Here is an 18,212-nt window from a genome sequence, read left to right on the forward strand (position 1 = left end):
ATAATAGATTTTCTAACAAAATTTTACATTTCTATACGGTTCATTATAACTTCTATCTGTATTTTAAATAGTTATCGTAGAAACATTATATATAAAGGTTACGAATACACAGCAAAATATATATAATAAGATATATAAAATTAAACGTTCTACATTGTTTAATTTTATATATCTTTTACACTAGGGACTTTAATCCTAGGGACTATAATGAAAGTATACAATTCAGTAATTCTGAAAATTCTTGAATACTATGAATTTAGTACAGTTTCTTTAAAATAAATACTTAATACAGTTATTTTCTCTAAAAAAACAACTATACTTAAAACGAAGAAATTTGTTTCAAGAATGTGGTTAAGCATGCCGTCAACGTAATTTACATGGACGAGAATAATTCCGAAAAATAATAAAAATTTAAACGAAATAACACGGTTTCCTGTGTCGCCGGTATATGAAAAAAAATCAAACGTGAAGTATAATTTGGAATTTCAAAGCCGCTTTTTATATATATGTTCCCATTATGACCTGCATGCACTACTTCTATTGTATTTTTAGATTAAATCACATTGCCTGATATATACAAAATATCACAATGAAGTTGGGTGGGATTACTATTGTAAATGATTGCATTTGTGAAATGACGAATCGGGCGATGCCGTCATACTTTATAACAATTGGGGACTTATTGAATAAAAAATTCCCCGCAAACTAACAGGAATTCACAATTACCTTACTTAACCAAATTAGTCTATTAGGATACCGCGTTACGAAAAAATCAAACCTACACGTGGAACATGCTACAAGGGCAAGAATCTTCAGTGTCATTGTATGATGGTATTAAAATTGTTGTTAATATTGAACATTTACTTATTGCAAATAATTGAATTAACATAATATAGCATTTCATGTGCTATTGGAAAATGTATGAATCATATCACTAGTCCTCTCCCTCAAACCTTGTATTTTCTATGTAGGTATATAGAACACAAACAAAGGGCAGGTCGTTAGTAGAGACTATATAAAACACAACTATGTGCACACAATAGCAATGCAATCAAATGAGACTTTGCACAAGAAAATACCTACGGTACACGTCTATTGTATCAGTAAAACTCATTTTATAAAAGTCATTATATAAAAATCAATTGCTGTTCGTTAGTCTCGCTAAAACTTGAGAGTGGCTGGGGCAATTTTGGTTTTGATGCATTAGTCCAGGGTAGGTTTAAAAGGTAAAAAATACGGATAAATATTTCGATTAAATGTCAATGGCATTGCGAAGTTCGCCGGGTCAGCTAGTTTTATAATAAGACGTGTTGATATTTAGCGATTCGTATCAACTATTATACTCGTATCGACATAATAAAAAATCATAAAATATTGCATTGTTAATTTTGATAGAAAATTTAAAAAAAAACAAAAATTGCATTCGTAATTATGAAATCCGAAAACGAAATGTAACACAAATGACATAACACACATCATGGATTAGCCCACATGAAAATACACTTATCGGATTTATAATTTTAAATCGATTAACCTGGTAGTCGCAATCGATATTAAGGAATATTCCTTAGTAAGATAACACCATTATCGAGTGAGAGATTATTCTTATAGCAAATTCATTGATAAGAAGATCGTATTTTATGCGAGTTCTTTTTTTAACCGATGTCCCCTAAAAATTTTTTTATTTTTTATTTTATTACTTAATAACTTCGTGGATTTTCAAACGATTGTAATTCGGATTCATTTTCACATGCATATTAACATTTGCAGAAGCAGGGCCTGCAAATACGCTGTCATCTCTAGCTACACAGGTATTGATATTCTTTACAATATCCGCAATTTTCAATACTTAAGTAATCAAACTTTATTACAGTGCTGTTCTCACAACCTCACATGGGCACACTACTTGTATACCAGGGCGCTACACTGCTAGATCAATTTCTTATGACCTGCTTATAATTAAAAGCTCACCTTATCTGCCTATTATACATAGCGTGTTCTGCCATGTCAGCGTTCGCTGCGGCGGAGAGTAATGTCGCGTACAGAACGTGCGACTCTTGCGCGGGCGGTGGGGACAGGCACTGCGGTCGCGCTCCCTGGTAGAAAGACACGCGAACCTTCGAACGCTCCGACCTGAAATACCATCAATCTAATAAACCAACGATACTCTGGCCCTCCAGAAACCCGCTGTACATAAATTAAACGCGCAATTTACAAGATGAAAAAACAACTTTTAAGTTCTTACTCCAATGTCGGATGTGTCATTCTATTTGAAAACTTTAAAATTACTTTCGTGACACTGGGTACACTGACAGCTTTTATTTACGAGAAATTTTGCACATTTATAAAATTAAAAGTAAACACAATCGCTACATCAGAAATTACAATCGCTGAGCATCAGAATGACTAACCTGTATACATAGATACTCTCATAAATTTAAAACAATGGTGGGAAAATGGAAATATGTATTATACAGATCGCAATATAAGCTATACTTGTATTATTATTTGTCTATATAATCACTATCTAGTCTCCAGAGGTTGTTGTAATAAAATGATATTCTGAGTTAAGCCCTTTTCTCACAGAAGATCTCTTCAAGAGTACAAAACAATTATCATTTTATAGATGAAACAAAAAAATTGCCATAGGTGTGCATGTATTGGATAGTTCACAAGTCAGAACTTAAATTGATTTATTGGTTTTACGCAAATAGCTTTCTATTAAAATCTAAATGCTGAAAGAATAGGAAAACTATCCATATAATAGAAAATCTACATATGAATTATTATTTTTTTATCTGCATTCAAATACATTTAAGTATTGTAGATTGCAAATCATTATAAAATAGTTATGTAACATTCGCTTAGCAATCATACATTAGCATCAACCGCATAAACTCACATGCATATTAACATTGAAGGTAATTCAATGACAGCCCCAGTTCTTTTATTAGCTGATGACCACGTTACCACCCACATGTTTATTAACTCCAATATAAAACATCTCTTAACCTAATGTACTTGTGACATAATTTTAATATGAACAGAATAGTCAGCGATGGAGTCCTGAAGTATTCTAATAACACAATCTTTTTTCTTTCTTAGGCCATGTGATTTATAAGTGAATGAGACCAAACAGATCGACATATATCACAAATTGTTTTGATCATTATTATCAAGGTTTGAAATTGTCAAGACATAATTCAAATCTTCATATGCAATTTACACCAAAGCATTCATATTTTATTCCAATAGAGCCAAAAAGAAATAATGAAGTTATTGTGAAATAGTATCACAAGAAATACATACAGGAAAAATTTGTTTTAGTATCAATCATAACTTTTACTGTTTACCTAGTTGACATTCGACATGGGTCTCATGGTGTGAATTTAAATGTATATTGTAAACTTTGATAATGTATAACGTGATAAAGAAATCATAACTTCTTTAATTATATATGAAAAAGTTTTTGCCTGTAGACATTCTTCTAACTTGTTAAATCTTTATAATATTTGACCAGTCTTGTTGTTTATGGAAATTGAAAATCTCACTTTGTATGAATATATAAATATCATATGATGTTTTAATAATACAAGTTGTTCCTCATTACTAACATTATAAGCATTGCAGATGCCATTTCAACAGCAACAATTCCATTTAGTATTATATTGTATACGGTGAGTTTTTGAATATTTCATATGAAATGTTAGTACTTCTTAGTATAATCAAAGGAAAAGAAAATTCTGGTTATTTACATTATCTTAAAAATCGGATTATAGTTCAAATAAGAACTAACACACCAAAGATTTATGCCATGAATTCAAAATTATTTTTGGATATTTGCTTGATTGTCATTGTTTATCTTTAGCCTTTAAAATGCATGTAAGATTTGGCATAAAAATGGAAATGACGTTAAGCGCCGCGGCCTTGCACTGGGCTACCGCGCAGGGCGGGTCCTCTTTTATAGGGTTACGAACGGTGATAGTGGCTTTATAAATAGCGCTTAATCATTCACCATAATATATTTATTTTGTGTACATGTGTACTAATGGCCTTGTAATACCGACATCAAGATGGAACTGAATGCCGTTTTATGTTTATAAATCAGTTATCATGACGTCATGTTCGAGCTCTCAACACAGAAGTCACAAGGCGAAACATGAACAAATTGAACACGCCCGGTTTATGACAACAATAGTTGGCAAAATATAATTATAGTACTATCTTTTCTCAATTCATTTTTACGTTTCCAGAACGGTTTTGTTAGTGATTACCCATTGCGCAGCACATAAATGACGTGAACTATGTCAAAAATCTACGTACCTCTATAGTTAATACACTTGATAATTACAACCGGTAGTCACTATAAGTAAAAGTGCGCGTTATCTTTTTCACTATTTCACTGAATTTTAAAGAAACTCAAACAAATCGAACACATCAGCGCTAGAACGACTTCAGACCTATAGAGCTGGAATCGTTTAGCCGTTGGCGCGTCTCGACTCTCGGCACTCGACAGTGTTTCACTTTGTTCAAAACATCGATCTCGGATGCTAGAAGCGGTCGCGCGCGGCCGTGGCGAATGAACCAAAACGAATCATGCTGAGTCGCTGCTGACCGAAAATGCGCAGCACTGTGCGCTTGTCATTTCGTTTCTACTTCAAGTTCGTGATATTTCAATCGCTAGAAAATGTTCACAATCACGAATTTTAATCTTTGATAGCATTGTATAGTATTATATTATCTGGGGCTCAGACTACGAATAAAATTACTTGTCCGCAACTACTTTAATAATAAACTAAAAAAAATAGATATTTAAATAAATTATTTTCAACCGACGAAAAACGAAGGAGGTTTTCAAATTGACGTGTGTATTTTTTTATGTACGACCTTGGTCACTTGAAAAAAATCTACCCTATGGGCTTAATAGGATTTTCGTTTTTCTTTTTTTAAGCTGTACATACATTTTTTTTATTTATTATGAATTATAATAAAGTACTTGCTGTAAATAATTGTTAAGCAATAATATGTAACATACATGATATATGTCTAAAGTGATATTAAATTACAATCAATTATTTAGAAATATTTTTAAATCAAGCTTTATTGAATGTATTTATGTCTACTGTGCAGATTACTTAAACTTAATATATAATTTATTTTAGTATTAATGCAGGCAATATTTTTAATGTATGATGTTGATTTCTTTGGAGCCTGGTCCAATAAAGACGATAATATAAGCATGTGTATTGTTACTTAGATTATAAGCACAACTTACAACACTTAGTTACCAATTCCAAATACAAAACCAAATACCAATTACGTAAATATTTTAAGCCCTGGCAACCCCATTAAAAACAATCACATGCAATGAAACTTGTTTTAATAATCGTTAATATACTTACTTAAATTTTATGATAAAAATGTTACCAGATTGACTTTGTAACAATACATTTAGAACTGATTGAAAGAAAAATAAATGACTTCGAGGGGAGGTTTGAAGCTCCTAAAACCCTATGCATTATATATATATATATATATATATATATATATATATATATATATATATATATATATATATATATATATATATATATATATATATATATATATATATATATATATATATATGTATACACAGATTGATGTTCCTAGTCTACATATTAACTAAGTATGTCTAATAGTTTAGACAAAAAACGTTATCATTAGTTTTCATGATTTTATTGAAAATATCCTATAGATACCTAGTTATAGTACTCTTAACTTTTACCAATCACAACAGTGCGCAGTACCTGTCACTGCGCTGTTGCGCACCACACTTCTCTCTCACAGAACAGGGAAATGTAAATGAATAATTATTGTTTTAAATGATAAATTAGCATGAAATTTCATTTTTTAAATATTGATTATATTTTTTGTTTCAAAATACTTTTATTAACTAATTATGACGGTGTTTTCGTTTCTTGGTTTATTTTCGTCTGCACCAAGTATATTTCTTCATACATGAGAAGTATAAACTTACTCAATAAATAATTACTTACCTACATAAAATAAATTTACATCATGAACATGTCGATCAAATGCTTTTAAGGAATGAATTTGTGATTCTTTCCAAACGCTTAAATATAGAATTTATTTAGGACAATCATTCTACATAACTTATAACATTCCTCAAGTTACTCGCTCCTACACGTAACATCACATACCCCATCAAAAAAATTAAAATGATTTAATTATTATTTACTGTAAAAAATGAATAATCGTAGTGAGAAATAAGTTTGTTTTGGTCTAAAAACTAACTGTACTAGAATAGTAGAGACGAAGGCTTAGTAATAACCGTGAACTTGATCTTGATTGCTGCCAAAAATCTTGAACTCGTCACGTGTTGGTTTATAAATAACACGGAGAAAATTGCTAGTTTCTTGTGAATTACGGTATCGCGGAATCTGCTACGTTTGAAACGAGTTTACCATGTTTTAGGTTAAATAAAAGCAAAGTATAAAGTTCACTAATGCCCATAATTTTTAAACCTACAACCACAATTGATTTAATAGAGGCAATCATAAGTCTATCTTATATGTACATACGTATTTACGCTGTACACAATATAGTACAGCTTGTTAAAGAAATACCAATTTGTAACAATTATAGGTTTACGTTTACGTTTACGTTATGCTCTACAGTCTTACACTGTACATATATTTATGCTGTAAATTTTTAAAATTAATTGGTATAGCAAACAAAAATAAAAAGATGGATAAAATATATAGTATAAATTATATAGGTACCTGTCTATAATGTGTCTTACCGTTCTCAGATGGATTTTTCGTTATTTTGTAAGTAAGTTTTGTTTGTAAGCTTGTTGACTTGTAAAACTACTGAGTTCAACTACTTTCATGTATTTTTATACGTGCAAATGTAGTTCTATGTCTCTTAACATTTATTATTTATTACATTTCCGCTCGCGGTATCGCGCGCGTATGAAAACGGAAAAATAGATGTTCGGGGGGTTTTCCCGCTAAGTTCTCTTTCGCGTAGGATTCCTTGGATAATAACTAACCTACGTCCTTTTTTCAATCTCAAACTATCTTTGTTTCGAATTTTATCAAAATCGATTCAGTGGTTTAGACGTGAGAATGCGATGAACTCACACAAAGACAAGACAGAGTTACATTTGCATTTATAATATTAAATTTCGTGCTCTTATCAATCTATCCTCTAGTCTATAATTATTTTTAATGCATATTAATAAAAAAAAATACATTTGACAATGGGAGGCACAATATAGTAGTAAACCATGTGGTGCCCAATGCCTAAGTAAATAAGGCTTCTCGCTTCTTTTCTTCCTTATAACTAGTAAATCTATAAAAATAAGCAAATACAAAGAAAATTGCTTATCTAATAAGTAATACTATAAAAATATGTTACATTTTTATCACCTATACAATCGCCCATGCGATAAACAGATGAATAAAACATACTCATTAAAATAATAAAACGTACTCGTCTTCAACGGGCGTATAGAGGAACGCAGTCTCTTGTACTTTAGGCGGGGGACTGCTCTCGGGCTCCTCTTGTAGAGGACTTTCGTAGATTAGAGTCTCCACCATCGACCCCTTGGAACTGCCAAAAGATACCCTGCGAACAATTCTCAAATAAATACCTCATAGTTCAAAATGCCATATTTTCTATTAAACACAGGACGCGCATTTTCTCCGAATTATGTAATCATTTACTTTGGTTTATTTAAATTATTTGGTTTTAATTTATCCTGTCATCCATTCCAGTGGTTATTGATGCCGACTGTATGGTTCTACTCTATCAACTACCGTTAGAACATTTCATAATAATAAGCATCATGATGGCTGTATTGCGTGACTGCATGTGTACTTTTTGCAACAAAGTCGATCGATGCGTTTCTATATCTGTAGGTTAAAGGACCACTAGAATTCACTGTCAATGTCGCATCCATATTTTTTGTGAATTAATTTGAAGTTAAAATAATTAAAATAACTTTAAGGTATAGTTTTATTTATGCCACGTATTTTCTTAAATATAATGATTAGAGCTGTGTACGTAACATAAATAATACATCTTTATCGTAAAGCGACCATTTTCGTGTGGAGATACTTACTGACATCAAAATTTTGATAAAATTATTGTGCTACAAATCATTATCAAAAGTGATAATCTATTCTCGTCAATAACAACGCAAGCTAAGTAACAAATACATCATTATTATTTGTTGAATCGCAGTTGAACGGACTTTCTAATCGACCCACTTGTAGCTTTTTAAGGTAGAGCATGCTCCTAAACTTGTGCTCTTATTGTATTTCCGATTCGGTACGAATCTGCTTAGTGTTCTTTGTTGGGCTTGGCACACTCCACTTCCAACGACAGCCCTATAGTGAGACTAATGTTACTTTTAAAAATCTCTTCATATTATGCTCTACATTACTCTATGAATTTTTATACCAAGGTTTCAACGAGATTATACAAAATTTAATTTCTCAACGCATTAAAAAGTAAACTTATTACTAAGTATTTCTGCCATCTAAATTTATTTCAAATTAAAAATACACACGAAAGTATCTCGTATAAATGCCATCCAGTAAAATGTGTTAAATATAAATTTCATATTAAATATTTGCATCTTTAACTTTATTAAATTTTACCAATCGTTTAGAAAATGGCGAAAGAGCTAGGCGAAGTGAAATATGATCCCAATACGGAGGCGTTCCAGATGCGAGCCCAATGGAAAAAGGTTGATATATGTCGTAAGCAGTGGTTCGACCGATGGAGTTGGCTCTTAGACGAGCGAAAGTTAGTGCAATATTGCTGCACCTACTAGACCATAAGTATCCTCTTTATTATCACAGACTTACCTACTATGAGCCATCGCATATTTGCTCTGTGTTTTTTACTTCTGTGGTTTGACATACATCGTATAAAAAACGATTTTAAAACAACGATGGCGTTTACGGTGATTAATATATAATGAGAAGATATTATTTTTGGTGGTAACCTAACATACATTATGTTGATATAAGTAAACTAATAACTTTACTCTTGTTAATATTCAGTTTCCAAAAACATCGATGTGTGATATCTATCGATCATGCCGGTTTTACAGACGTTATAAAACTTAATAACGTACCTATTTGTTTCGTAACAAAAAGTAAAAAAAGTACGCTGTACCTTACATGCTATACTTTTATTAAATTAAAAATACTAACTTAGTTTGTTTTCCTCAATGTTTTTATGATTGGTTTTTCCTTTAATTGTTCTCTGTTAAATTATCTGGCTTTTCTATAGCAGGCACTAGACATATGCTATAATTATATGTATTTATAACGTGTTATTGAATAGCCTTGTGACGTCCCTACCTAACGATTTTGTACCGTTTAATCCTAGCAAATGACATTACTAGTTATTGAATAAGTCTTCTTTACATTGAGTTGCGGCGGTTTATCGCATTGCCGGAACTGCATCAAAGTAGAAACATTCACCACGGACATTAAATTAATCACAAACAACGTATTTAATGTACCCACGACCTGTGTTTTAGTTAACATAACGCTTTGAGCCCAAATACGAATATTGCTATAAACATACATAGTTAGAAAGTTTATTTGAATCGGATTATAGATTTTACGGAATAACGATGCATATCCACTGGGAAAAGAACTAGAAAACAAGGGGACAAATGGAAGCAATAATTTTGTCAAGTCATGAATCACTATTTAAACAACAATGTGTCTTGATGTTTATATTGAATAATATACCTACGCTTCATATTCGCATGTATTTATAATTTCAGACAAGCGTTACAGGAATCGGATGCCATTCGGCAGGAGGCCGCCGACGCTCTACCACATGTGATGGCCAAAGCTGAAACTACAAAGTCATTAAAACCTGTACCTATCACATCAACTGGTGTTATCGGATGGCTGGCTGCCAAGTTTGTAATCACTTTTTGCTTAATCAAATATCGCTCTGAATTAAATTCAAATTCCATGGCTTTAAATTTATCTGCGTGCAATTTTTTAATTAGATTATGACTTCTAATAAAACTTATATAATATACTATACTTCTTAAATTTATGCATAAACTTATATATAGGTACCGACTAATTAAATTAGTCCGTATGCAGGTAAACGGATCTGGGAGTAAATTACTTAACTCGTGATTGCTTCATAATTCACAAGGCGTGCAGAAAACAGTACCCGAAAAAATTGCCCAGCCTTCTAAACATATTTAAATTCTACATCATTTACGTAAAGATTGAATTTAAATAGCTTCTAATTATAAGTTATCAATACATCACCCTTAAAGTATACTTCATATAGTACCTACTTTAAGCGTGATATAGAATGTACCTACGTAACGTATCTCATCCATCGTCTATCTCTCGTTTGAAGGGTAGCATCATATTATATTATCTAGATAGAAATGGAGAAAGCATCTCATTAAAAACTCACTTCAGAAAGTTGTTTTAAATAATATTACTAAGCGAATACCGTCTGGCAGTTCATTTTCATATTATATTCCTTGTATATATATACTTAAATAGACGTTTAAAATACATTATTCATGTATTTTGTATAGGAATGTTTTTATTTGATAAAACATTTGTTCCACAGGCCAGATTGTCAATTAGAAATTTACACTTCCTGGATCGCCAAGATACCGATTCGACTCCCAGACACGTGGGATGACAAGAACTACCTCGGCTAGAATTATTAAACCGTTTCGTATTACGACATTGACATTATAATATCTTAATTTAGTATTTCCTTTTTGAGACAAACATGGTTTATATTGAAATTTGTTTAATTTTATAGACATATAAGTATTTAGGATATGGTAAAAATAAACAAATATATTTATGTATATTATTGGATCGAATTATAGTTTTTATTTACATTAACTTCAAATTCTTATATGATATGAAATTAATTTGTATGTTATATGTAACTACTTTACCAATTTTAACCTCATTTTTCACACTGAATTTAAATAGATAATGCGTACACATTACGAGTTAATGACGTGTTCTACTAGCAAACACAATGTTTATTGTTTCTTGTAACATCGACATGGCGATTCAGTTGTTATGTATTGTATCTAGCACGAGTTTGCTTTTCTTTTAAACAATGTCTCTGAATGGATATTTTTTTCAAATAACACTGGCTTAGTTTCTAAATATATTAAATTATTAACGAGTAAATGTTATATATGTTAACCTTCCAAAATTAACAGTACTTACACCAAATGTTTAAATTAATAGAACATATTAAAATTATTTTACCATCAAGAATCTAGAGAAACGTAGAGTTGAGTTTTTTTTAAGATGAGAGAAATTGATGTACAGTTTTCAAATCAATAAATATTAATGGTATGTTTATTTTATTTCATAAATATACTGACCTCTTCAAAGATGTGTGCTTACTGCCATTGCTGAGCAGTTTATGCTTCGGTTTGTCCAACATCCCCGAGGGTGTGGAGGAGGATATGGTGAGGTCACTCGCAAATGAACTCGATGAAGACTCCTTCGAAATGTTCGTTCGCGCTCGTCTCGCTGTGGCCTCTGGACTGCCGGGACTGCCAGCCAGCTCCAGCGCCAGCCTCCCCTTACCGGGCACCGGCGGCGGCTTCTCCTCCACAGGCACCATATACGACAACATGCCAGCTCAGTTTCAACTTCCCTTTACAACATTTATCCTCTCAAACTAGGTTTGAGCGTAAATATGTACAAAATAATCTTGCTTCGTATTGTCCATATTAGTTTCAGTCACTACACAACGTCAATTTTGGGCAATTATCGTCGATATCTTCATCGAAAATCTGAAAGATAATATAGGTGTTTATACTTTCATTATCAATTTTAAAATGATATTCGCGTTAGTAAACAGAATTAAAGCTGCAATGAATTATCTTTATTGCCCACTACTTATTAACATTACTTTAGGTCAAGGTCCGTGGCATGTCCATTAGAATGTTAAGTTCAAGTAAATATGGATTTATTTAACTATTATCTCGTACGAGGATATATGATATATTAGGATGATTTCCAAATATTAATAACAGTATAAGTCTCGCAATGCTATTTAAATTTGTTTCAGTGTAAAAGAAAGTAAACGGACTAAGAGTTGGACAGCAAAATCGAATCACCGACATCTCAAATTATTGTTTGCTTTCGTTGTTTAGCTTTGTTACTCTGCTCTAATTAATGTCTTATAGTGATTACAGACACCGCCCACGCTCAAAACTTCGATATACGTTGACCTATGACCTAATTTCTTATGAAATATTTGCTTATTACATAACGCCGAGTACGTAATCATAATATTTTTACGAGAATAAAACACTTGAAATATTTTTCATCAAATAATATTAATGGTCTTAAATTATATATCAACCACTTATAATGAGCATAATATTAGCACTAATTCTTTAAATGCATAACTAATTTCATAAGTTTATCACAACATTTATCTCGAACAATTATTTCATGCAGCGGGTTATGGCTTTGAAATATTAAAGAGACTTTAAAGTGAATTATAATTTTGACTAAGGTTGCTTAGAAGCTATTTAACTCTCAGCTACCGGCGCCAGACACTCAGAAGTCAGAAGATAAAAAGTACCTTGCTAGTTGGATTTTCAAAGGTTTCTCATTACGTGCAACCTTTGCATTGAAAGAATTACGAGAAATTACATTTTACAATGCTTTTTGTGACAATGAAAATGATGAATTGGCAAATTGCACATAAATGTTCCTGATTATAAAACATTTTTTTGGAATAAGTGCACGAGAAAGAATCAAAATAAATATTTCTGTGCATTATGTGTATATTTCAGGAATCCTAACAAATTATCCTACATGCAGCGGACATGAACTATACGTGTTCATAAATATAGTACCGTAACAACCTCAAGGTAAAACATTATATAATCATGCATCTATATACATCTACTAAGTATTTAAGCGTACTATATGTTTATTGATTATACCGCCGGAGTAAATGATTATACCTAATCCTTACACTGCGGTTATATGCTGATCTTATATTGATAGTCCACAGACTCGCACTCAAGAACCCACAAACTCTCTCGAGGTTTTTGAGGACAAAATTGTTAAATTTCATCTGATTTAGATGTATACAGTTAATACATTTCATTCAAAAGTCTTCATCATCATCATCAGCCCTTATATGTTCCCACTGCTAGGACACAGGCCTCCTATGAGGGCTCAGGCCATAATCCACCAGGCTGGCCAAGTGCGGGTTGGTAGATGTCACATGTCGTCGAACTTTTGATTCTCGGACATGCCGGTTTCCTCACGATGTTTTTCTTCACCGTTTTAAGCAGTGGTGATGTTACCTACATGCGCAGATAAATCGAAAAATCAATTTATTTCCTGTACGCTCGCCCAGCCTCGAACCCCGACTTATCGATTTTGAAGTCCGAGGTTCACACCACTGCTTGGTACAAATATAGCCTACGTCACTCAGTGAATATGTAGCTAGTGGTAATGGTGTAAGTATTTTTCTAATCGGTCCTGAGTTTTTGCGTAAAAGCGTTACAAACATACGAAAGTTTCCTATTTATAATATTAGTGTAGATAAGTTCAATGAGGTAGTCAGGGACATAATAACGTGGCGACGAGGGGTAAATTAGTCAGTCCCTCTGACGAAGCTATCTGATAGGTATAATTATATGTGGTCCCCTTACCAGTGAACCAATTCTGCTGTATAATTAACCATGTCACGTGGCAAATGATTAGTTGGATGGTGGACTAAAGGTAAATCTAATCACAACCTTGTCATATTTAAAAATCTAAATTGAGCTTACTTGTTATTGGTTTATTTAGTTTTGTAGAGAAAAGGTAAAAGGATAAAAAATATGTATGTATATACCAAAAATGGATAAATATTAGAACTAATAAAAATAAACTGGGGAAATACTTTATCAAGATTTATATTTATTAATCCAACCACCAACTAATATATAACATAATCAAACTAATACAGGTTCAAAACCTTTTTATTTAGATAAATTAATGCCAATTGAAATTAAACAATAGCACTTTATTAATCAAAAATAATCAGTGAATCAGTCAATCAATTAAACAATAACCAGTAAAAAATAATAGCAACGATCAATACATATCTACTAACAGCTTAACTTACTTACTCCTCAATAAATGGGCTTTCTAACACTGAGAGAATTTTTCAAATCGGACCAGTAGTTCCTGAGATTAGTGCGTGCAAAAAAAACAAACAAACTCTTCAGCTTTATAATATTAGTATAGATGGGAACTGATAAGTTGCTTTTCCATTGCTACTGTTCCTAAGAAATTTTTTTCTCCGTAAATCTGACAATACTGCAACATACATTTACTATATCTACCTAATTAGGTTAGAGTTTTATTGGTGTATCTTTGAAGGTTTCGATGTTTATTAAATATGAGGTACTACTTCGAGAGCATTTATTTTAATAAAAACTGTGCTTTTTTCTGTCAGTCTTTCGACAAGAGATGTCGAGCCATGATCGGGCCACGATAGACTTTGACAGAAATATAGCAAACGAAAGAAACTAACAGATAATTTTAATCGCTCACTATCGCTCACTATCGCTAATCGCTCCCAGCCTCATCGTGTACATTTTTTTATCTCTAATATATAATGTCGTCTCTACATCATTTTGATAGGTTAACAAATTGAAGGAATTAATGTACGTCACATAATGACAAACTAGCTGTGACCCGCGGTTGAAACCGCGTAAGTCCGTATCCCGTAGGAATATCGGTATAAAAAGTTCCTATGTGTTATTTCAGTTGTCCAGCTATCTACGAAGCAAAATAGTATATTATTCACCAATAGATGTCAGGAAAAAAAAAACACGAATAAAACACGAATATGACATTTTCTAAAAAAAAAATCCTAGCTAGATCGATTTATCGCCCCCGAAACCCCCTATATACTAAATTTCATGAAAATCGTTGGAGCCGATTCCGAGATTCCAATTATATATATATATATATATATATATATATATAAAAGGTATAAGATAAGTACGAAATCATCGGATTTCTTGAGTATCGACATCAAATGGGATCTATAGTATTTGAACGGGACTACAATGAGACATTGGGGCAAAGGCTTTTTTTGCCTTCCATTCGCAACAGTCTAGCTGTAGGATAACATTCTCGTACACACTACTGTCGAATTTCACCGAATGTTTATTAAATACCTACCTAGCTTAGAAGTATTTAAAATCCTTTTATTTATTTTTTTTATTATCATCACTTCATTCATTTAATTTCTTATCAACATACTTGTTCTTTAGCTGTAGGTACGCGCTATCGGCTACATATAAAATAAAATTGCATTGAATACAGCGCAGTCGAATGTTATCACTCTCATGGTATACATGCAAAACCGTTATAAGGCATTGCATAGAAAGTGTTCGATATAGACAGCATCGTGTGGGAATGACAATATAATAGCATTTCTTAGCGGAAAGGTCACTCGCCTGCAGTGAACCTAACGAAGTACCTGAACTGTGTAATTAGTCACATAAATGTACTCTGTTTAAATAAGCACTGAACGTCAGAGGGATGTACTATGTTCGCGCCATAGAGCTGCGAGTGCATGGCACTTCATTTAAATTGTGCACATGCAGATGTATTTAAAATGATGCTTGAAAAAATTAACATCCTTATCCTTGTTGAATAAATGCAAAAATGTGAATCCGTGTAAATTAGGTATCAAGGTCTTCAAAATTGCGACTGACTTCTATTCACAGCTATACGTGTGTATAAATGTCTTTCTAGATTTAGTCAAAAAACAAGAAATTGCTTCCTTGATGAGAGTAATGAATAATTTAAGAGTAAAACATTATTACTATGATGTTTTTAATGAATTTAAACTCTGTTAATAAATAATTGTAGACAAAAATTCAAATAAGAATCTAGACCGTATAAAAAAGCTTACACCATCTTTATAAAGATTTAGATTTAGGTACATAACATAAGTATGTTACGGATAAATAATAAGGGAATAAAACCGAATTAAGATTTATCACCTTGTTAGGTTATCAATCTTAAACGAAAATAAAATAGCAATACACTAATTATTATTAGGCATTACTTATTATATAGTTAACTACACTAAACGAAAAGTAAATGAAATAAACATTCCGTTCATTCATTTTAATACCTACTTAACTAGCTTCCTCCAACATCTCGCTATGTATCTTAAACGGAATCATTAATTCTACACACAATTAAGATAAATCTTGATACCATTGGGAAAGTTGATCAGTTTAAATGAATGCAATTCGTATTCCATCGTATTACAGTTTATAATATACCAATATAGATCGATTATATAGCAAAACAGACAACGATGATGATTTCCTTAACAAATACGTAAGTTTTTGATAGCACATATGTCAATAGCTTCGTATAACGCTTATTACACTGCAACATCCATTTATGTTCCACTTTGAAAGATGTTCTAAATACATGCATGGAATGTCATTATAGTCTGGCAATGTTAATTGTTTATGAGGTAAGCTTCCATAGTTATATGTGACAGGAATTATACAGGTATTGTTTTCGAACACACTTGACGGAAGATTATATTAAAATTTTGCTCCTTATATTAAAATGTATTTAAAGAACTTATTTATTTTATGAAGAGTAGCTTCTTAACTATGCACCATTATTCACATATTGTAAGGAATACAGGAAGATTGGAGAGACTTCCTTCAAATGCTTTCTAGCTTTTAGCACAAACTTAATCTTCGAATTACCTACAAAAACGGACGCTTTTGTGCATTGAAAAACATTTTAGTTGAAATCCGGGTATAACCCAGATACCATTCTAAATGCTATTTATTATCCATGACCTATATTGAGACGTCCGTGAGAGCCATAAAGGGTCAGCATTTGTAAAAGGAATATCGAAAAATAGTACGTAGCTTGTTTGAGACACGGAACGATAACGAACATTTTTAAATTATTATCGTTTTAACACGTACCGTATCTCAAAATCGATCTTGCTATTGCAGTGATTAGTTGGAACAAACAGAAAGACAGACGAAGAATGTTATTTGGGTTAGTACGTACTGCGTATACATAAATTATTCATTAAAAAGATTATTTTAATATAATAGTGTCTATTTTGACACTTTATTTAAGCTTATTTATTAGCAGCCATAGAGATGTTAACTGAGTGTATCAATTAATTATTATTTATCATAAAAAACTAAACCGCCTTCAAATTGTCAGAACTAGACCAAATTTAAATGGAACCACACGGGAGACACCAGCTTATTTATTAAAAATAATTATCAAAATCGGTACAACCCGACGAAAGTGCGGAGGTAACAAACAAAAAAAAAACATTCGAATAAATAACCTTTTTTGAAATAGAATGATAAAAAAAAATGCGCCGATTTACGTTTTCTTTGTATTTATCCTATTTCATTACAGCTATTCAACCTTAAAGAATGAAATAATAAATTTTGAACACAACGAATCAAGTAAATGGAGAAATCGTATATTAAATAATATAATGTCAATAATTTTAACTATTTACAGGACAAATTCGTTCCATGATACCTTCAAAACAAGAAGCGGAACAGTGACTATTGATGTATCGCGGTACAATTACATCAATATTATGACGGAAAGAGACGTTGATGGCTTAATTTTTCTTTGTTTCCGGAGGGTTCATGTGTTTGTGTTTCTTTTATTTCTGTGAACGTTCCACATAAGTATATAATCAAATTTGAATTGTTTCACACATGTACCTGTATAGCTTAGGTAGTTGTATCAAAAAAAAAGAAAAAGGTAGTTGTCCCTACCTGCACCACTTATAATCGATGATGTAAATCGATTGCACTAATTGTGATCTATTCAGTCAATTTAATTCTGTGGACCTGTTGTTTACATTGTTAATATACTATGCACATACAAGTTGTCATAATACGATGGATTGCCGCCAACTCTCAATTTATTTTGAATACGAATTATAATTAAATTTTCTGGACTGCGTCATCTATACAAAACGTCCAAGGAAAAAATGTATACCTACCAATTAATTATCCGTTGTAATTATCCAAGAACTGAGCGTCATAATTCTATAATAAGATTCTACGACAAGGTATTTATAGAACAATATTAAAGCGATGTTGATGATAC

The 18,212-nt window shown here is 31.9% G+C and overlaps 1 protein-coding gene across 1 annotated transcript in view; it reads right to left on the reverse strand.

Moving 5' to 3' along the window:
- The window catches only part of LOC119835439, a 28,339-nt gene that overhangs the window by 5,971 nt on the left and 4,156 nt on the right, over positions 1-18,212 (reverse strand). The window contains exons 2-4 of the mRNA XM_038360256.1: positions 11,429-11,845; positions 7,501-7,635; positions 1,972-2,133 (exon numbers count right to left, since the gene is read on the reverse strand). Coding sequence (XP_038216184.1) covers positions 1,972-2,133; positions 7,501-7,635; positions 11,429-11,685 — 554 coding nt within the window. The 5' untranslated portion in view covers positions 11,686-11,845. The remainder of the gene's footprint in view (positions 1-1,971; positions 2,134-7,500; positions 7,636-11,428; positions 11,846-18,212) is intronic.

The sequence above is a fragment of the Zerene cesonia genome, chromosome Z, assembly GCF_012273895.1.
Source record: "Zerene cesonia ecotype Mississippi chromosome Z, Zerene_cesonia_1.1, whole genome shotgun sequence".
Classification (NCBI taxonomy): Eukaryota; Metazoa; Arthropoda; class Insecta; order Lepidoptera; family Pieridae; genus Zerene; species Zerene cesonia.